The sequence below is a fragment of the Neolamprologus multifasciatus genome, chromosome 4 (genome assembly GCF_963576455.1).
Source record: "Neolamprologus multifasciatus chromosome 4, fNeoMul1.2, whole genome shotgun sequence".
Lineage (NCBI taxonomy): Eukaryota > Metazoa > Chordata > Actinopteri > Cichliformes > Cichlidae > Neolamprologus > Neolamprologus multifasciatus.
In genome coordinates this window covers 31,057,000-31,077,693 of record NC_140442.1, presented here as the reverse complement: position 1 = coordinate 31,077,693, position 20,694 = coordinate 31,057,000, and the positions used below count along the sequence as shown (strand labels likewise).

General features: G+C 46.4%; 1 protein-coding gene and 1 long non-coding RNA gene across 7 annotated transcripts in view; one reads left to right on the top strand and one right to left on the bottom strand.

The window, feature by feature from the left end:
• Positions 1–20,694, bottom strand: part of LOC146520819 (uncharacterized) — a 447,384-nt gene that overhangs the window by 14,593 nt on the left and 412,097 nt on the right. The gene's annotated exons all lie outside the window — the stretch shown is intronic.
• smg1 (SMG1 nonsense mediated mRNA decay associated PI3K related kinase) overlaps positions 1–20,694 on the top strand; it is a 65,090-nt gene that overhangs the window by 35,082 nt on the left and 9,314 nt on the right. For 4 of the 6 annotated variants that reach the window (XM_085157041.1, XM_085157037.1, XM_085157036.1 and 1 more), the window contains 22 exons: positions 167–311; positions 435–573; positions 1,082–1,300; positions 1,408–1,588; positions 2,534–2,695; positions 4,774–4,988; positions 5,087–5,241; positions 7,238–7,460; positions 9,388–9,634; positions 10,835–11,070; positions 11,179–11,424; positions 11,537–11,675; positions 12,033–12,142; positions 12,678–12,896; positions 13,296–13,489; positions 15,097–15,269; positions 17,242–17,521; positions 17,790–18,062; positions 19,148–19,382; positions 19,466–19,677; positions 19,770–19,926; positions 20,491–20,680. In XM_085157041.1, coding sequence (XP_085013167.1) covers positions 167–311; positions 435–573; positions 1,082–1,300; positions 1,408–1,588; positions 2,534–2,695; positions 4,774–4,988; positions 5,087–5,241; positions 7,238–7,460; positions 9,388–9,634; positions 10,835–11,070; positions 11,179–11,424; positions 11,537–11,675; positions 12,033–12,142; positions 12,678–12,896; positions 13,296–13,489; positions 15,097–15,269; positions 17,242–17,521; positions 17,790–18,062; positions 19,148–19,382; positions 19,466–19,677; positions 19,770–19,926; positions 20,491–20,680 — 4,350 coding nt within the window. The remainder of the gene's footprint in view (positions 1–166; positions 312–434; positions 574–1,081; positions 1,301–1,407; positions 1,589–2,533; positions 2,696–4,773; positions 4,989–5,086; positions 5,242–7,237; positions 7,461–9,387; positions 9,635–10,834; positions 11,071–11,178; positions 11,425–11,536; positions 11,676–12,032; positions 12,143–12,677; positions 12,897–13,295; positions 13,490–15,096; positions 15,270–17,241; positions 17,522–17,789; positions 18,063–19,147; positions 19,383–19,465; positions 19,678–19,769; positions 19,927–20,490; positions 20,681–20,694) is intronic. The other 2 variants (XM_085157040.1, XM_085157039.1) reach the window with 1 other exon arrangement.

Genomic DNA, 20,694 nt, shown 5'->3' with positions numbered 1-20,694 from the left:
GTTTTTCTCCAGTCCAGCTGATCCCAGATAACTAGAAGTTAAACATGCTTCTCAGGCTCAGGAGGATCAATTACTCAAAATGATGAGACACCATGTACCTGTAGATGAATACTGAAATATCCACAACCCTCTAAAGTGTTTGATGTTGATGTTCTTCCCCGTGCAGTCAATGTGGGTGTTGGAGAGCCAGACTTTGTGTTGGGTCAGCTGTATCAGTTGTCCACCAGTCTGGCTCCAGATGTGGCAAAGTCCTGGGCAGCCCTGGCCAGCTGGGCTTACCGCTGGGGCAGGAAGGTAGTCGATAATGCCAGGTTAGTGGACACACACACACACACACACACACACTGACACACACAGACTGTTGTGTATGCTCTACTGGTCTGCGTAATGTCTTTGGTGGAAACATTACTTTTAATGGAGCTTCTCCTCTTCAGCCAAGGGGAGGGACTTCCTCTTCTTCCTGGGGAAAAGAAGGAGATAGAGGAGCTGCTGCCAGCAACGACAAGCGAAGAAGACAAGGACATGATCTTCAGTATTCTGGGACAGGCCATGTGTCGACCTACTGGTATCCAGGTAAAGTCACGAACAGCTGATAGTACGTACAGTACACTGGGTGTAGTAGCGCTGTGAGGACACCAGCTGCTGCTGGAGACGTGTGCACCTGTGCCAGTTTCTGCAGTTGTTCACTGCTTGAAGAGGCGATGGCAGTTGCGTAGTACACTTCAGTAACAGGCTTGGTCAGTACATGTCAGAGGTACCATCAGCTGCTGCAGGCTGCAGCTGCAGCTGCTGCAGGCTGCAGCTGCAGCTGCTGCAGGCTGCAGCTGCAGGCTGCTGCAGGCTGTTGCTGTCATATGTAGTGATTTGATGTCATGCACAGGTATGTGTACTTGGAACAGGGATGTCTTACACGTTGCAGCTTGTACTGCTGTGTTTTGATGACGTTTGCTGTTTCTGACCTCTGTCTGGACTCCTCTACATGCTTTGTTCTGTTCGAGCTTGTATTCGGTGCACACTTGGTGTTTTCATTGTTTGTATATTCTGCAGCCTGTGTAAACCCTGATGTTCTGCTTTGTGTCAGGATGAGGAAATGGCTCTGCAGCAGGAAGATGATGAGGATGACATGGTAGACGTGATTTGGCGGCAGCTCACCAGTTCGTGCCCCTGGCTGGGGGAGGCCAGCCAGCAGGTTACAGACGGTCTGATCCGAGTTTGGAGACTGGTCGTGGACCGTATCTTTGGTCTCTACCGCATCTCCTGCCAGGCCTACTTCACCTTCCTCAAGCTCAACGCTGGACACGTGAGTTTTCTAAAGCTGGTGACTGAAACTGTGAAACAGCCATGTGAAGATCAGGACATGATGTAAGTGCAGCGCTCTGTTCACTCCCTCACTCTGTTTGGTTTTAGGTCCCTGTAGATGAAGACGACCCCAAAGTGCTGCTTTCATATCACAGCAGCAAGCAGAGCAATGATGACGTAATTGTCATGGCAACGCTGCGTCTCCTGCGTCTTCTGGTGAAGCATGCCGGTGAACTGAGAGAGGGGCTTGAGCTAGGCTTAGCTTCGACTCCTACGGCACCCTGGAGGGGTATGTTGTGTGTGTGTGTGTGTGTGTGTGTGTTAAATGGACACAATAGATGGTTTTTCACTCATAGTTGACGCTTAGACAGACATTAAGAGCTTCCAACACTGCAGTGAAAACCTCTCCATCCCCTGATGGAAATCGATGGCAGTGAGGGACAAATGAGATGGAAGTGCATGTGAAGATGAAAACAAACAGTGGACGAACAGTCTTGTCCGTTTGTAACAAACAGCTTCATCGTGATGTGAAGGCCACTGGTCCTCAGAGCCTGATGCCCTCAGGCGTCTGTCTCTAACCGTGTCTCCCAGCCCGGCCAGCACTGGAAACAAGCACAGGGTGTCTGATCCAGAGTTCACTGGGGGAAGAAGAGAAATTAAGTTAGTGGAAATGTGTGCTGTTCATGTGGTCAGCGAGCAGTCTGTGCTCTGTTGGCTCCAGGCTACCAAGTGACTACTGAAAGGTTACTAATGTTCTGTCCAGTGATGTCTGGTTTACCTAATGTAATGAATAAAAACAGCCACAGTGATAGGTTAGGGTTACTCTGCGAGTAATAAAGACATGAGGATGTCTCTGTGGTCAAGCTCCGAACTCTAGAGCAGACCTGGGAATGTTTGGTCCGTGCTGTAGATCAGCGGTGTCCAACCCCAGTCCTCGAGAGCTACCGTGCCGCAGCTTCTGACACGCCTGAATCCAATGAATGGCTTTTTATCAGGTGTTTGCCAAACTTGATGGCTGCTGAAGAGGTAATCCAACCATCTGATTCAGCTGTGTTGGAGTAGGGATGCATCTAAAAGCTGCAGGACTGGAGTTGGAGACTCCTGCTGTAAACTCTTGTTTATGTCGGTCAGCCAAGGGTACCAAAAGACCACACTTTCAGCAAACGCTGCATTTAGCTAGTCATCAAGTATGTACTTGTTGGTTTCATGTACTGATTCTTCGCGTTGTCTTTAGGTATCATCCCACAGCTTTTTTCGCGTCTCAACCATCCGGAGGCGTACATCCGACAGAGCATATGCAGCCTGCTGTGCCGAGTGGCCCAGGACTCCCCACACCTCATCCTCTACCCCGCCATTGTAGGCTCGCTCTCCCTGGGAGGGGAAGCTCAGAATGCAGGTAGGCTTACTTTTTCTTCTCTTTCTTTTTGCCATGTTCTCTGCAGCTGTTTAAAGAGTTTACATTAATATCTCAAATATTTCACTTTGGTATTAGTCATATGTGCAAGATATGACAATACATAAAGTCAGAAAAATAGGAGACTGTGTAAAAGATGCTTAGCAGTTAATGCAGTAAATGTATTTTTACTCCAGATGCATTTGTTTTATTTTGGTGGTATAAATGTGATCTGGTCGGTTACAGTTATTCTGAAACAAGTCTGCTCGGTTTGAAAGGGAGTCTACATGAGTCTCTGACATCAGACACTGTGCTCGTTTTTCTGACGTCACATAATAATAATAATAATACATTTTATTTGAGGGCGCCTTTCAGAAACCCAAGGTCACCTTACAAAAAACACAATTAATAAAAGGAACAATAGTCATAAAATACATAAAATAAGTTAAAATTACAAAACAGAGCGTGACAACAGATAAAATCAGCATTAAAGCGAATAAGCCAGTCTAAACAGGTGTGTTTTGAGCTGTGTCTTAAATACGGAGAGCAAGTCAATATTTCTTAGTGCAGGAGGAAGAGAGTTGCAGAGCCGAGGAGCAGAGCGACTGAAAGCTCTGCTCCCCACAGTGATGAGACGTGTGGACTGAACAGTAAGATGAATAGCAGATGATGATCTGAGAGGGCGGGAAACAGTGGTGATATGGAGCAGGTCACACAAATATGAAGGAGCAGATTTATGGATACATTTGAACGTGAGAAGTAAGATTTTAAAGTTTATCCTGGTTTCTATGGGCAACCAGTGAAGCTGCTGGAGAACTGGGGTAATATGAGCACTTAACGGAGTAGAGTTATGATCCGAGCTGCAGAATTTTGAAGAAGTTGGAGTTTATGAAGGGACCTTTTAGGGAGACCAAATAGGAGGGAATTACAGTAATCAATACGGGATGTAATAAGACTATGGACAAGGATGGCAGCAGCATGGGGAGGAAGGAAGGGGCGTAGTCGGTTAATATTACGTAAGTGGAAGTAAGCAGACCGGGTTATGTAATTAATGTGAGACTGGAATGAGAGAGTATTATCAAGTATGACACCCAAACTCTTAACCTGAGGGGAGGGAAGGGTGGGAGAACGTTCAATGTTAATGGAAAAACTGTGGGATTTGGTTAAGATAGATGGTGTGCCAACAAGTAAAACTTCAGTTTTATTACTGTTAAGTTTGAGGAAATTGGAGGAGAACCAGGATCTAATCTCAATAAGACAGTCTGAGAGGGAGGAAGGTGGGAGGGATGAATTGGGTTTAGAAGAAAGGTAGAGCTGGGTGTCATCGGCATAACAGTGAAAGTTTATATTATATTTTCGGAATATATAACCAAGAGGAAGCATATAAATAATGAATAAAAGAGGCCCCAATACTGAACCCTGGGGCACACCAGCAGAAACAGGATAGAGAGTTGAAGAATGGGATTTAAGTTGGATAAACTGAGTGCGGTCTGAGAGATAGGAGGTGAACCAGGTAAGGGGGTGTGACTAATACCAATGGAAGCTAACCGGTTCAGGAGAATATTGTGAGAAATGGTATCAAACGCCGCACTAAGATCAAGAAGGATGAGGATGGATAGGAGACCAGAATCAGCTGCCATCTGAAGGTCATTGGTAATTCTTAGCAGAGCAGTTTCTGTGCTATGATTGGGGCGGAAACCAGATTGAAATTGTTCATAGAGATTATGGTCATTGAGATGTAAATGAAGCTGGGCGGCGACAACTTTTTCAAGAATTTTTGAAATAAAGGGGAGATTTGATACAGGGCGAAGATGATCAAAGTTATTGGGGTCTGCACCAGGCTTTTTGAGAGTTGGGAAAACAGAAGCCTTTCAGTGCTTCAGGGAGGAATGAATAATATCGGTTATGAGAGGAGCTAATGAGGGAAGACAGGCTTTAACTAACACAGTGGGGAGAGGGTCAAGTTGACAGGTGGATGACTTAGATTTTTTAATGAGATTAGATATATCAGTTATGGAGGGAAGAGTAAAGCTTGAAAATAACATATTATAATCCTCTCGATTGGTTAATTTTGCAAACAGGGAGCAAACTGCCGTCGGCTCTGCCTACCTTCTTGGGGAGCATACAAGGAGAGGACCTAGGCGTGGATGAAGAGGAGCAGCTGGGGAGTGATGAACAAGGCAGATCATCAGAAGAGCTGGCGACCTGTTCAAGTCAAGACCAAGCCATGATGCAGGACTGTTACAGCAAGATTGTGGAGAAGCTGTCTTTAGCCAACCCCAGCATGGTGCTGCAGGTAGAAGGCTGACCGCGGTTACACGTTGTGTATGTACAGCTAAAGTTCAGTTAAAAACTGTGATTTTCTCAAATGATTGACTTGTGTGTGCCGAACAGGTCCAGCAGCTGGTGGGTGAGCTGCGCAGAGTCACGTTACTGTGGGATGAACTGTGGCTAGGTGTGTTACAACAGCAGCACATGCACGTCCTGCGCAAGATCCAGCAGCTGGAGGATGAGGTCAAGAGAGTGCAGAACAATAACACACTGCGCAGGTGAGACTTGCTTTGACCTCAGGATACGGTCTACACTTCTGTGTGCATCGCTGTTTGAAAAAAGATTTCAAACAGCAAATCATTGCTGAAAGGAAAATCAAAGCAAACCTCTGCTGGCCCACAGTTCCTTTAGCACCATGGAGCCAACAATGAGCAAAGGTCTCACTGTGGAAAGGGACCAGAAATAGACCCACTAATACCAGATGGCTGTGGCTCAGGAGGGGTTTTCACCAGTTGTTGGTGCCCAGTCTGTCCCCCTCAGTGTCAGTATCTACCATACACCACAGACGTGCTTCCTAACTCCTCGTGACCCAAAACAGATTCTGGACTTTCATCTGTTTTAGGAGCATCTCAGGTCCAAAACACCATCTTTCAAACCCCGGTTCATATCACACAGATGGTTCGCTCCTATCATTCCTCAGCACCTTGAATCAAGAATGGTGATATAACACACCGGTGCACAACTAGTCCGCTCGTCCCGCATTGGTTTGTAGATGTGCACTAGTCGTTACTGGACCTTGCAGGTTATAGTTGCACTGGTTAGTTGTAAGCTGTACTTTATTTACGTTTCTCTCGTATTTCCCTGAGTTATCCACCTCAAAGTAGAGCTGGGCAATAGAACGATAACGATGTGTGTTGCGAAATAACTTTTTCTCAATAGAAAAATTTAACTATTGCGATAGACCTCACCGCTCTTGTCCTCTTAAAAAAAAAAGAAGAAGAACAGCCAATCCAAATTAAGTAGCGCAGAGCTGAACCAATCACAGCCGCAGCGTCACGTCACGTGACTTGTTACGTACAGCACAAGTGCCAAACCGCACATGTGTATTTGTTTGGGAAGCAGCCAGCCGCCGTGCCGCCCGGGTAACGGAGGAAATGAGTGTGACGACTAGAGAAAGATCAACCGAGAGCGTGAGCGAAGGTTACCGAAGAGAAAACAGATGATGGTCCAACGCCGGAGAGATTGTTGAACGGAAGAGCCACAGAAGTTCTGTAGTGTGAAGGTATTTCTGCTGTTTCAAGTCTGACAGAAACAGAGTAGCCACTGTAAATGTGCCGAAAGCAAGTCTGGAAATACAATAAAGCGGTGCATGCTCAGTCTCTGACTGCAAGCGCTGATTCGTCATTCGGCTTCTGTCGACTAAAGTAACTGTTAAACTGTTTGAAAAGCTCAGCTACACAACAAGGAGAGATCGAGAATTTCCTTTTAGTTCTCAGTTTATTTGATATTGACAAAAGTTAGTCAATTTTGTCTGTTCTTCTTAAAACAAACTAAGATTTATTTTTAGAATTAATATTTTGTTTCTAAGTTTCTAAATTGACAATTTAGTCTGTTTTGTTTGTTCTGTTTTGAAACTTAAACGCTTTAGCGGCTGCCTTTTGTGTAGTTTGCAATATTTGCCTTTATTTATCTGAAACAGTCTCATGTTCCTTAAGTACATCTACTCTGTTATTATGGGAAATAAATATTTAAATCAAAACAAGCTGCTGATTATTTCAAATTTTACTTGTGAGCAACGGCACATTTAAATCTTACAAATATAGTTATTTGGCTGATATCGTGATATATATCGTTATCGCCTGAAATGAAGAAAACATATCATGATATGAAAAAATCTCATATCGCCCAGCTCTACTTCAAAGGTAAGAACATCTGGACTCCATTGACAGTTTGTGTCCTATAGTTGCTCCAATGCTCCCGGTCTCATCTGTTGTGGATCCTGTAGAACCTTAATCATTTGTTACTGGTGGTTTAAAAGTTCAGCGATGACATGATGAAAACCAGCCTGTGGAAAAGCTGTTACTCAGCTGTAAAAGGCTGATTTGGGGTACTGTCATCACCCCGCTGGGTGAGCAGCGTGGGAGATCTCAGCAGGCTGAGGGCTGGTGCTGGCAGTCACCAGTCAGATGCTGATCTGTATTTTTCTGTGTAAAATGAAAAGTAAAGTTCTTACTGGGCTTGTCTGATCTCCTGATACGATTTGTTGATCTGCAGGGATGAAAAGATCGCCATAATGCGTGAAAAGCACTCCGCTCTGATGCGTCCCGTGGTTTTTGCCCTGGATCACGTGTGCAGCATCACAGCAGCTCCGGCAGAGACGCCGCATGAATCCTGGTTTCAGCAGACCTACGGTGATGCCATCACGTCTGCCCTGGAGCGTCTCAGAAACCCCGTAAACCCAGCTAATCCAGCCAGTAGCTGGCTTCCCTTCAAACAGGTAGGATGTGCTTTGTGTTGGTGATGACCATGGTTTAATTTCTGTAAACTGCAGGGAGAGCAGAAACTGATGAACAGTGTGTGACAACAAGACCCTTAAAAATGCAGTGGTGGAGGTTGCTTACCTTCTCCACTGACTTTAGCTCGGTTTTGTGTTGTTAGTGTCACTGCTGATAGTGACGTGCCGTCCACCTGCTGCACGTTTGGGACAGCATGTCATCGTAAGGAATCTTTACTTTGTCTCCAGCCAAGTCTCAGGACTGTGGAAGAGATGCCAAGAGATGGACTGTTAACCCTTTAAAGCCGGTCGGAGCAGCACGCTCCGTTTTGTGCAACTATTTTTAAATCCCGGTAGCTCTGCAACCACATGAGCTAGCACAATAATTTTTTTTGCATATGAAACCGGAGGAGTTGTACTTACATCTTATGCCATCAGCTTGTCCTCGGTCACAGTTTCCTTCCACATATAGCTTTGCAAAAACTGCATAAAAAGCACTTGCAGCAACAAAAACATAATATTCCAGAAACACGCTTTGCTGATCCGATCAGCTGTTTGTAACACTTCCTACGTCCATCAGCGCGAACTATCGCATGTCCACCATGACCTGCCCGAAGCTGGAAGTGACGTCATTTTTGCGGAAATATAGGGTTTTTTTACTGGTGTTTTTAAAAGTTATGTTTGACTTTATGACTTTCTGTGTCGTTTCTGGGATGCTTAGGACTCATATTGCACTGCTGGAAATAGTTTATTTTGATGCATATGCTGCTTTTTTGCAAATTTGCATTATAATATTTATTTTTGTTTTTCCTGCAGTGTATAAAAATTGTTGTATTTCAAAAATAAAACTATGAAGACACTCAAAATAAATTTCCTGTGGTGGGAAACTATTTTGTGCAACTTTTTTGTATTTACAGTTTTGAGGGATAAGCCTCTTAAATTTCTCTAACTAGAAATATATGTTAAAAAAACAAAAACGATTTTCAATTTTTTTGTAGTTTATTGCACTTTTTTGCAATTTATGTAATTACTATGCACTTAATGCAGACATATTATTAAAATTTAGGCTGTAATGGTTGTATTGATGTATAGCAACTTGAAATGCTCCCAAAAATGGCTCCACAGCATGTAAACATATAATATAAGCTCTGGTATAAGGCCTGGTATCTGCTCCTTTGTTAGAGGGGGGCTGAGAGTAGCACAGCCAGAGCCCTGCAGCATGACATGCCAACAGTGGGCTACAGGTACAGTTTCTGATCAGGTTGAATGGCCTCACATCCTTCAGTGGAATCTGTTCACAGCAGGAACTCCAGAACTTGCGACCCCACCACAGGTGCAGAGTTCCCTTCATGGATGGGAGCACCTGTGACAGACGTGATAGAGTGTGGTTTAACTTAGTAAACTCATCACCTCATTGCCTTTGTCAACCTGGTGCTGGTGCAGAGGGCCCTGGTCTCCTCTTGGTCCAGGACTGTGTGCAGCTCACATGGCCGTTGTGTCTGTGACGCTCCTGGAAGATGAAGCCGTTGATGTTCCCCAGGTCTGAGTCTAACTGAGAACCTGTGGGTCATCAGTGCGTCTGACTCTGCCAAAAAGCACCACTGTCCCCGAGCTCGCTGATGTCCTGGTTCAGGTCTGGAAGGAGAGCCCACTCAGTCTGCACATTCAGTTTTCACTTTCAACTCTACGTGTGATTTTAACTCTCTCAAACGGTTGATGATCCACCGAGTGTCATTTTGTCCTCAGCAAACTGTGTATTTGTGTGCAGCGTGTGTTAAATATACAGAGGAATTGTTTCCCCAGCACCTGTGCAGATGTGCATGTCATCTGTTATGTTGCATCACTTCCACAGATGTAGGATCATTGATATTTACATAGTTTTATATTGTGTAGCTGTTCCAAACCTGACTGTGCTGTCTGTGTTGGACAGATCATGATGAGCCTGCAACAGCGTGCTCAGAAGAGAACCAGCTATCTGCTGCATCTGGATGAGATTAGTCCCCGCCTGGTTTCCATGACTACAACAGAGATCGCTCTACCCGGCGAGGCATCGGCATTAGACGCAGTGACCATACAGAGTGTAGGGAACACCATCACTATACTGCCAACCAAGACCAAGCCAAAGAAACTGTTCTTCCTGGGCTCAGACGGACACAACTACCCGTACCTCTTTAAAGGTGGGGACACTCGGTCGCAGCAGTCGTAGATGGAAACAGTCTAAAGCTACAGGGAAAAACTGCATTAGCATTCAGTTGGTAATGTTGACAGTTATTAACATTAAAGTAATGTTAGTAAAGTCATGAGAACATGAAGTGTGAGAGAGGCACATCGACCCGTTGAGTCTGTCGTTTCTTCACTATCAGCTCTGAGAACATCTTCTGTGTTCGACGCAGTTTGAATACGAGCTGTTACTAAACAGGACAAACGAATATTCCCCAGCTGGCTGCTGGAGGCGGGGCCAGTTGTAAGGTGAAGCTGGTCATAAAGGTGGTGGGACTCCACAAAACGTGGCAGTTGCCATGGTCACCCACAATTTGCATGGAAGACTTTTATCTGCAACGTTGTAGCGAAATAGTGACGATGGTAGAAGTGAGGCGCAGCTTTTACTTTGAAGGTTCTGTTTCCAGGTTTTATTGTAGTTTGTCAAGTTTTGCTAACAGTCGGTAGTTAGCTAATAAGGTTTGCTAATTAAGGTTTTTGGTGTAGCTAATTTTAACTAGTGACAACCAGCAGCAACAAGTGCTAACCAAAGGTTGGGTAATGCAGCCTTTGATTTATATATCTGCCAGCTGGTCCCCACATGACAGATGCCTGATTTTATTTTTAACAAATGGGGTCATAAATAAATTATAAAATTAAAATCTGTCCAAGCCCTTTAAGACAGGGTCCTCCCAAGAGCACCTTTGACACTTGGCGTTATAGTGATTGTTATTATAAAGAAATCCAATTCTTTTTATTTTCATATATATTTTGTTTCATCATTCGACCAGCTGACCCGATGTTCGGCTCTCTAGTTGCTTGTTTCCTGCGTCACATTCAACGTACATCATCTGTACGTAAACTCGGGGTCAGATTTGTATCCACGGTTGAGTTTTTTCGAGTCAGCACTCACACGTGAAACACAGAACATGAAAAAGAAACGCAGACCTGACAGAAGCTGGGGTACGCTGAGATTAGCACTAACGTTGTCTGTGGGTGTTCTTACTGAATCATTTGTACAGCGTCATTTTATCAGGACAGAGTCGTCATTAAAAAGCTTTTATGTGAGGCGCTAACGATCCCTCTGAGCTCGTGAGCTGTGTGCTGTGTGCTGTGAGCTGTGTGTCGTGTGTAGAAAGTTTCCTTTGTGATGAAACAGTGACTGACGTTTCTCTCAGGTCTGGAGGATTTGCACTTGGACGAGCGCATCATGCAGTTCTTGTCGATTGTCAACACCATGTTCACCAAGATCAATCAGCAGGAGCAACCGCACTTCCACGCCCGACACTATTCTGTCACGCCGCTCGGAACTCGCTCAGGGCTGATCCAGTGGGTGGACGGCGCCACGCCCCTCTTTGGCCTCTACAAACGCTGGCAGCAGAGGGAGGCTGTGCAGCAGGCTCAGAAGGTAGAGGTTTGTCTGCGCTGCGACACGCGGCTTTAACACTGGGTCGGGCGGCGAGCGCTTTCTGGTGTCGGGCCTGTGTTACTGGTTAGTGACGTGACTTTGTTTTCTGAGCAGGCCCAGGACTCCTTCCCACAGCAGCCTATTCCTCCAGTGCCCCGCCCCAGTGAGCTGTACTACAGTCGCATCGGGCCGGCGCTGAAGGCAGTGGGGCTGAGCGTGGACGTGACACGGAGAGACTGGCCTCTCAGCGTTATGAAGGAGGTTCTGAAGGAGTTGATGGAAGCAACGCCGTCCAACCTTCTGTCCAAGGAGCTCTGGTGTTCTTGCACCACGCCGAGCGAGTGGTGGAGGGTCACTCAGGTAGCGAGGAGATGCATTCGAAGCATTTCTCACCTTCTTCCCCGTCTCCTGTTTCAGAGAAGGACAGATGCTCAGAAATGTAATCCAGATGTTTCCTTTCCTCTGCCTGCAGTCCTACGCCCGATCCACTGCTGTCATGTCAATGGTGGGGTACATTATTGGCCTTGGCGACCGTCACCTTGACAACGTTTTGATTGACATGACCACTGGAGAGGTGGTGCACATCGACTACAACGTATGCTTTGAAAAAGGTGCGTTTAACTGTTGCTGCGATTGATTTTAAAGAGAATCGTTAAGAACCACATTTATTAAAAGGTAAAAAACAAAAGGGACAGAGGTGAACACCCCTCACACATGGATAAGGATGAGTGCAATCTTATTCAGGTGTTCCAGGACACTTCCAGTGCTCACCTGTGTTCATCAGCCTGTTCTGTGCAGATATAATGAAGCTCTTTTCCTCCACAGTCCCCATAATATGACTCAAAGCTCTTTGTCACACACTGAGATGTTGGAGGAAACCCAGCTGAGAGGTTATTTTTGGCTGCTGGCGTGTAACAGTATCGATTTTCCATGTAGTGGGTGACCCACTCGTTTTCCTGTGTTGCCAGGTAAAAGCCTGCGAGTGCCAGAGAAGGTCCCGTTCAGGATGACCCACAACATCGAGATGGCTCTGGGAGTCACTGGGGTGGAGGGCATCTTCAGGCTGTCCTGTGAACAGGTCACTCTCACATCACACTGCATGTAAAACCATTTGTACAGTCGTTAACTCAACCCATCTAAAACACACCCATCGATGTTATCATCAGTAGCATTTCTCACACACCTGGTAACAGATTGGACTCATGTAGCATAGTCACAGTGGCAGGTGTACATACCACCGTCCACCTCTGCTGCTACAATAAGGATCTTCATCTCTGCTGTTGCGCTGAAGAGCCAAGTTCAAAGTATTCAATATGTTGGAGCTTATAAAATGAACACATGAGCCTGAGATGACTGTTTTCCCTAAAGGTCACGATTGGAAAGTATTCCCACTGTAATTGATAAATATTGAGACGAGTGGCTTTTTTGCACAGTTTAGAATAATGAAGGTAAAATGAACCAGTCGATGCAGTGACAGTTTGTACCTCGGGATGTTTCCCATGCACTGAAGCATGGACGCGTGCCAAGCTGCTGCAGCACGTGGAGATGTTCGATGTTAGAGCTGTCGGCTGTTGTGACAGGATGGAAGTCAAAAGTGGGATGTGTGTTTCCAGGTGGTTCAGATAATGCGACGAGGCAGAGAGACCTTACTGACCCTGCTGGAGGCCTTCGTGTACGACCCTCTGGTGGACTGGACTGCGGGGGGAGAGGTGGGATTTGCTGGCGCGGTGTACGGAGGGGGAGGCCAACAGGCTGACAGCAAAAAGAGCAAGCGGGACATGGAGAGAGACATCACGCGCTCTCTCTTCTCCTCCAGGGTGGCTGAGATCAAGGTGAGTTCACAGATGTCGAATAATCAAACAGCATCTTTTCAGCAAATCGTCGGTTTTGTGCTGGTGTCTCAGGTTGCCATGGTTGCAGCCGTTTCTTTAATTGCAGTCGTCAGTGTTGCTTCACTTTGTCTGGCAGTGAGAACAATAAATAGGGGAGAAAGTTAAATAACGACTGTGTTACAGTGTAAAGGAGAATATTAGTGATATCAAAGCTTCTATCTGTCAGTGCAGGTTAATCCACAGCTGACTGAAACTACAGTTTCTCTTACAGCTCACGTTGTCTAAACAGGCAGGAGGAGGGTTGGCTTTGTTTTAACAACCCTGTAAGCTGTAGAGTGAATCCTTCCTGTATTTCATATTTTTAATGTGTTATTGATATTCTGTGTGGGCCTCGTGCAGGTGAACTGGTTTAAGAATCGTGATGAAATGCTAGCGGTCCTACCACAAGTAGAAGAAGCTGTGGAGGAGTACTTAGTGCTGCAGGAGCTTCTCTGCCAAGGAGAGAAACGCCAAGCGAAACTACAAGAGGAGAGCGCCTTCTTAGAGGGGGCGGAGAACCACCCTGACCACGACATCTTCACCCTGGAGCAAAGGTCAGACACAGACACTGTTCATGTTCTTTCACATGCCAACAGGTGCATTTAAGGATATACATCTGAAAGACTGAGGCTACGTCCCCACGTACCCGGGTATTTTTGAAAACGCAGATTTTTCTATGCGTTTGCACCTTTCGTCCACACGTAAACGGCGTTTTTGGTCACTGAAAACTGAGATTTTTAAAAACTCCGGCCAGGGTGGATATTTTCTAAAACTCTGTTTTTGCATTTACGTGTGGACGAGAAAAACGGAGAAAACGCAGCGTCAAAGGTGTGCGCCTTTTTTGACGTCACACTGTGCGCCACGTTATTGTTTCGGTGAAATGAATTTCTACAATACTGTTACTGTTAATTGTCTCTGCAGTGTTTAAATGCTTACATATACACACACAGTTACTGTCCCTCCACACATACGACTCGGTTCTGCTTCTATGCCCCAGCTTTGTTTACTTTTTCCCACCGAGGCTTCTAGACTTCTGATTGGCCAACATTTCTACACGGTTAGGAATATAGCGCCACCTGCTGCTTTGGCATGTTCCTAGCAGCGTTTTCCTTCATTTCTGCCTTTACGTGTGGACGGGATTATTTTTTAAAACGAAAACAGAAAATCTCCGTTTTCAAAAATACCCGTGTACGTGTGGACGTAGGCTGAAAGGTTTGCATGCCAACAGGTGCATTTAAGGATATACATCTGAAAGACTGAAAGGTCCGTCCAGTGGATTCATTGGATTTTGTAACATGTTTGGATGTTTGATCGTCTTTTGAACAGTCGCTACAGACGACAAAATAAGGAAATGTGGCTTTTAAATTATTAATTGATAAAGTTAGGTGATGTTGATGCTTGGAAACATTGTGGTCACACTTATAGCATAAGATGAGCTTTATTACCCCTGAAGGAAGGAAACGAATGTGTTACAGCAGCCAGAACATGAAGAACAATGTAACTAAAATAAATAGATACAGTATCAAACGTAAGGTTCAGATCACACGCTGGTGTGCAGCAGACACACAGCCTGCACACACACTCTTCGCTCACTTCAACAGTTACCACTCATGTTAATGAGACCACTCTGAGGGGTGTTCTCCTGGTGCAGGCGGGTTGGTTGTATCAGGAAGCAGATCTGTAACAGACGAGCTCGGTGAACACCAATCAGCTGAATGTTTGGAGGCGGAGCCCAAAGGAGGACGGGGTCGTAAAGCGATTGGTCGCTTTGAATAGATCATAGTCATATAAACACTTAAACTGTGGCAACAACAGAAAAACTATTTTAAACTTGCAGAGTGAATCATCAGCAGTTTGCTGTGTAGCAGTACAGATGCTGACAGCTGTCACTGGATTATTTCCTGCTGAGGAAACATTTGAAACTGCAGATTTCTGAAGCCTCTCACTGCTCCGACCATCCAAACTCAGCTGATCCGTGCGAGCAGGATTTCTGTCCGAGAAACGGAGAGCTGGTGGCGAGAATGTGAAAGTGCAGCCGCGTGTGCGCACGCCTGCCGAGTGCTACGTGCAGGAAATTTAACAACCCCTGGAACGGACGACATCAGGAAGATAACAGAAATTCTGCCACATCCTGAACTCTTACTCACCTTCCTGCTCACAGGTACTCTGAACATACCCAGCTGCAGTCACGACAGCGCACCGTGCAGGAGGCCATTCAGGGCAAACTGACCGAACTGGACCAGTGGATCTCCCAGTACCAGGCAGCATTCTCCAGCCTGGAGGCCACACAGCTCGCCAGCCTGCTGCAGGACATCAGCAGTCCTATCGATCTTGGTCAGTGTCTGTGTAAAATACTCTCCTCAGCTTTCTGAATATTGTGTATTTCAACATATTTCTGGGTGTTGCTTTGGTTTATTTTACTTTAATATATAAAATGAAAATAGGATGATTTGACATTTAGTTCTTAAACAGGGTAAAAACTTTATATAACCTCTGTTTAAAACAATAACAACAATAAATAAGAAGGCATACTCGCCTTACCCAGGACACTCAGTACGTCCCACCAGCTCAGTAGTGCGAGGCCGAGCAGGTTGGCAGCTTTGTACAATAAATATTCTTTTCCCTTTGTTTTAGTCGTAGCATGTTTACACAATAACTGCACAGTAGGGATGGGTATTGTTTAGGTTTTATCTGATACCGGTGCCAAACCGGTACTTTTGAAACGGTGCCGGTGCTTAAACGGTACTTAAAGAATGGAAAACACAAACTTTGTCCTAAAACCTCTCATGTTCAGCTGTTTTTTTGTAAAAAGATAACAATGTTAGCCTTTTCTGCAGCTATGGGGCATATATGGTATCACTCTTGGCTGGAAGCAGCTTAAAGAATGGAAAAAACACAAACTTTGTCCAAAAACCTCTCATGTTTAACTGTTTTCCACTTTTTCTTTGGTCATTTTAGCCTTTTTGGCCAGGGTGAAGGGAGTATCTGCCATCAAACAAGAAGACAGCCGCATGTAGCTATGATGATGTTTGCTAGTTCACCTTACATGCATTAATGTAATAACGTGGTTAGCCTACTCAACGTAAATTACACACGAACAACATTAAGCTACTCACGCAGAGAAGAACGGCTGCTGCTGCATCATCATCCTCATCATTTCTGCTACACTGGCAGGGCTAGGGGCCAGGACTCTCCTCTTCGGGTTCTTGGGGGATGTTGATAACTCCGGGTCGATAACAGGCACCACACCCGCAGTAGATGTGCTCGGTGTGAGGTCTCGCAGCAAGCTATCAAATACGGCGCATTTTTCGGCTTTTAAAAAAACGCTATGCGTCGCCAGGTGTTTCATCAGATTTGAGGTGTTACCTCCTTTGACAGTATCACAGTATCAGCTTAAAGCACTTGTTGCAGCTGCTGAGTTTGCATATTTTGCTGTGAAGTACAGCCAGACTTTGACCGCTTCGCCTTGGACATTTTTAATCTGTAGCTCTGCTCTAAAAGAACGTACGTACCTGGACCCGCCTACTATCCTCGGAAACGTAAAATGATTGGCTAGAATTCAAAGTGTATCACAGCTCAGGAAAATAAAGCACCGAAATGTGCGCTGCTTTTCAGTCTGGTTACTACCGTTTATGTCAGAACTGGTGCCATCATGGCACCGGATACCGGTACCCATCCCTAATGCAGTGTTCTCAAGTTGCTCCTGACCTGATTGGAGGGAGCCCGTTTTAATATGTAGTCAGCAGCCAATAAACTTGCATATGACACAGGAAGTCTGCGTGCACCTGGGGCTCCACCTGTGCGTCTTGGTCTGGACTCACTCACCCAGTAGAAACAGACACAGGTTGTCTGAACTCAATCGTCCAGGTCAGGAAATCCCAGGAACGTGATTGTTTGCCTTCATGTGGCGTTTTCAGAGGGAGGGGCATGTTTATACGACTCTTTTAAGGATTATTGAAGGTCTTGAAAGAGTGTTGTCTGTACAGTGAAGTGAGAGACTTTTGTCCTGCTGTTAGTGTTTCTGTAAATAGCAAAGGGAGGGAACGAGAACATCTGAGCTGTGGTTGAGTGTCATGGCCCTTTATCCAATAATGATTCTCCAAACTCACGTTTCAGGTTCACTCTGTCCAGTGCTTTTTCTGTCTCTAGTGATGTCATCGAGCTGGATGGTTAACTGTGTGCCCGCCTGTCGGGGTCAATGTTAATTATTTATGTGATATTGATGATTTATCCCTGCTTAACACTGCGATTAAACAACACTGCTTGCGATTGTACTGAGCCGTCTTGTTCTCGGCTGTCCCCTCAGGCCCCCCCAGCTATGTGCCAGCTACAGCCTTCTTGCAAAACGCAGGTCAGGCCCACCTGATCAGCCAATGTGAGAGCCTGGAGGCGGAGGTGAGCACCCTGCTGCAGCAGCGCCGTGGAGCCCTCCGCAGCTCCCTGGAGCAGCTTCACAGCTACGCCACAGTGGCTTTGCTGTACCCACGGGCTACCCTAGTGTTCCACAGGGCCCACCAGTGGAAGGCCTGGTTGGAAGAGCTGCTGAGAGACATGACAGCAGATCACTGCCAGCACATCTACAGACAGTAAGCAGCTTCTCGTTTTCATTGGTTAACCCCAGGACTGTATGTGCTCAGCTGGTACCAGCCTTACTGGTGACCAGTCATGTTTTTGGTGACGAAGCACCCCAGAGACCCACCGTCAGGTCCACGTTACACACCTAAAAATATCACCTATGGTGGTTCTCTTCACCTGAGTTACCTGCAGATACCTGCAGTTCATGAGACAGGACAGCAGCATGAATCACATGGTGGTGTAACTCATGATACCAGCTAAATGTGTCTCTCTTTCCAGGTACGAGCTGCTGTTTGCTCCACAACCTTCTGCTGCCTCCTGCCAGTTTCTCTCCAGTGTGGAATTGACTCTGCAGCACCAAGTGGCCGACACCAACGAGCGCGTGGTGCACCAAGCAGAGCGGCTGAAGGCCGAGGGCACCACAGTGGCAGCGTGTGAGGAGCAGCTGCAGGAGATCGAGCACTGCATCACAGTTTTCCTGCGGGAGAACGGAGAGCCGGGTTCTCTCAGCCTGGCTGCAATCATCACCTCCGCCCTCTGCACGCTCTGCAGGTTTCATTCACATTTTCATTCAGTGTCTCAGTTTTCAGTCTGTGAGGGTTTAATTGTGTCCGTACTGTAGGTCAACAGACAGAGGAATAAGAATCTGGTAGTGTGAGGTCCAAAAACATGCTGATGTAAGTGAAGGCAGCCAAACGTAGGTGGGAAAACTCAAACCTAACACCAGAGTTTGAGTCAGTGATCTGAAGAAATCCACTCAGCGCCACGAAAAACCCTGAAACCACTTAAAGCTCTGGTTAAGGTTCAAACCGCTGGTTAGGACTGAAAAGTCTGGAAAAGAGATCTTTGGTAAGATAAACTTTTTAATTGAAAAATAAAGCAGGAGGAAAGAAACGAGCCCTAATCTGAACCACATGGTCACTCATGTCTGTAGCTGTAAGCGTTCAGTGCAGCTCATCGCTTACTGAAGGCGGCCACGGTCTTAGACGAGTGTCTCAAGTGAGGACGCCACCTTTGTGGGATCTACAGTTCAACTGCAAAATAATGTGAAAGAATATTTGTATTTAAAATGTTGTTTTTGTTTGTTCAGTTATTTTTGAGGCTGGATTGTCAGGTAGCGTTCCTCTTCTGTCTGAAGTCGGTCACCATCATTATTTACATTTTAAAGAAGATGATTCCTGCACGAGCACGCCACAAAACCATCCTGCTGCCTGTTGTTGCACTGGCACAGGCTGGAAGCAGGCCTCCTCATCCAGCTCGCGGCGACTTTTCTTTGCTGTCAGCACGACTGAGTCCTGGTCAGATCATGTAGGACTCTGTTTTCTTGGCCAACTCACCTGTGATAGTAACCATGGAAGCACTAAAACCCGGGCTAGCAGGCATGCTACTGTTCCTGATCTCACACATTAGAGAGGGCAGAAGGTCACATGGCAGGAAGCAGCTGTAGCAGCATGCAGTCATGTGAAAAAGAGCGTGCACCACCTTATGGGGCTTCAATGGGACGTGATAAAAAACGATCCTCAGCAGCGTTGGAAATGAGATCAGTCCGACCTCGGTGTGGTTGGGTTTGAGTGGGTGGGTCAAAGCTGCAGTGGACACAGTGAACCCACTTTTGTCTTGTGTTTGATCGACCGTAGACGCAACCTGGTGATGGAGGGAGCAGCGACCAGCGCTGGGGAGCAGCTCGTGGACCTGATGTCCCGGGATGGGGCGTGGTTTTTGGAGGAGCTGTGCAGCATGATTGGAAACATCAACGGGCTTGTAACGCTGCTGCAACGCTGCCCCCTTTTAACTCATGACCTGGAGCTCCCTCCACCTGCAGCCACCACCCAGGTTGTTTACCTGGCCAGTGCTGTGTATACGTGCTTACAGGTGGGTGAAGCCGCAGGAGCAGGCTGAGGCCGCGTGAAGGCTTTGTGCTGACATTGCTCTGGCCTGTCGTCTTTTTGTTGCAGGAGCTGAACACCAATTTCCGTCAGATCATCTTTCCAGAGGCTCTGCGATGTATGATCAAAGGAGAGCCGACTCTGGAGGCCATGTTGGCAGAGCTGGAGCAGCTGGTAGATCAAAGCTCTGATGGTCTCGGCCTGCAAGGTTTGGCCGATAGTTTGCAAACCGGCACAGGCCTGGACCACAACGGCCGCAACCACTGCCTCCACATCACCAGGTGCAGTTCCTGTCGTGAGTTTTTAGCGGACACGGTGCTGTTTAACTGCTGACCTGCATGCTTAACGTTTGTTTTGTGTGTCTGTTGGTCAGAATGCTGCGTGTGCAGTACTCTGAACTGATCCAGCCTCACAGCATGGATGGACAGGGCCAGGACACGCCCAAGATGTCTGCAGGCCAAATGCTGTTGGTTGCCTTTGATGGCATGTTCACTCAGCTGGAGACGGCCTTTGGGCAGCTGACTGAGAAGGTAGAGCTCACATTCCTGCACATTCAGTGAATGCATGTACGAGCCGGCTCAAAGCTGCGACATAAACACGGAGATACCAGAGTTTCACAGAGAAGAGCTTTTGTTTTAAATCACATAACAAGTTGGCTAAAATAGCTGGTACCACCAAGACAAACACTAGTGAGCCTTTATGAAAGCCGCCTCAGGCAGGCCTTGATCCACACCTGCTCAATTAGCAACACCTGTACACTCTCGCACTGCCACTGCAAAGAGATTAGAGGCTGCAGAACGATGCAGTAAAGACCTAAACATCAGAAATCCAAACGTGATATTTTTATGACTCACGGTGCATTTTGTAGCTTGTTTATTTTAAATATTGAGTTCAATTCTGCACCATAATTGGCCGCCAGGTTCCACTACACAGGCATGGCTGTGTACCAACACAGCAAACAACAGTGCACTCTGTATTCTGACAGCAGGTGCAGGATAAGCTTGGATCCAGCCCTAAGCTGCTCTTCAGGAACTAGTCTGTTTCTTACTCTGTTGTTTCCTGGAGCGACTAATATTACTTTGCTGTATCCTTAGCTGAGTTCTTTAGAGGTGCCACCCCTGTGGAGAAAGGTGGATGTTCTGAGGGAGGCTCGAGCCACGCAGCTCCACTTCTTTGATAGCCTGAATCAACGTCAGCTGATGGAGGAAGTGTTCTTCATCAAGAGACTGCAGACCGTCAGGGATTTCTTCAGGCTGTGTTCCTCGTTCGCTCAGACGCTTTCTGGTAAGAGCTCTGCA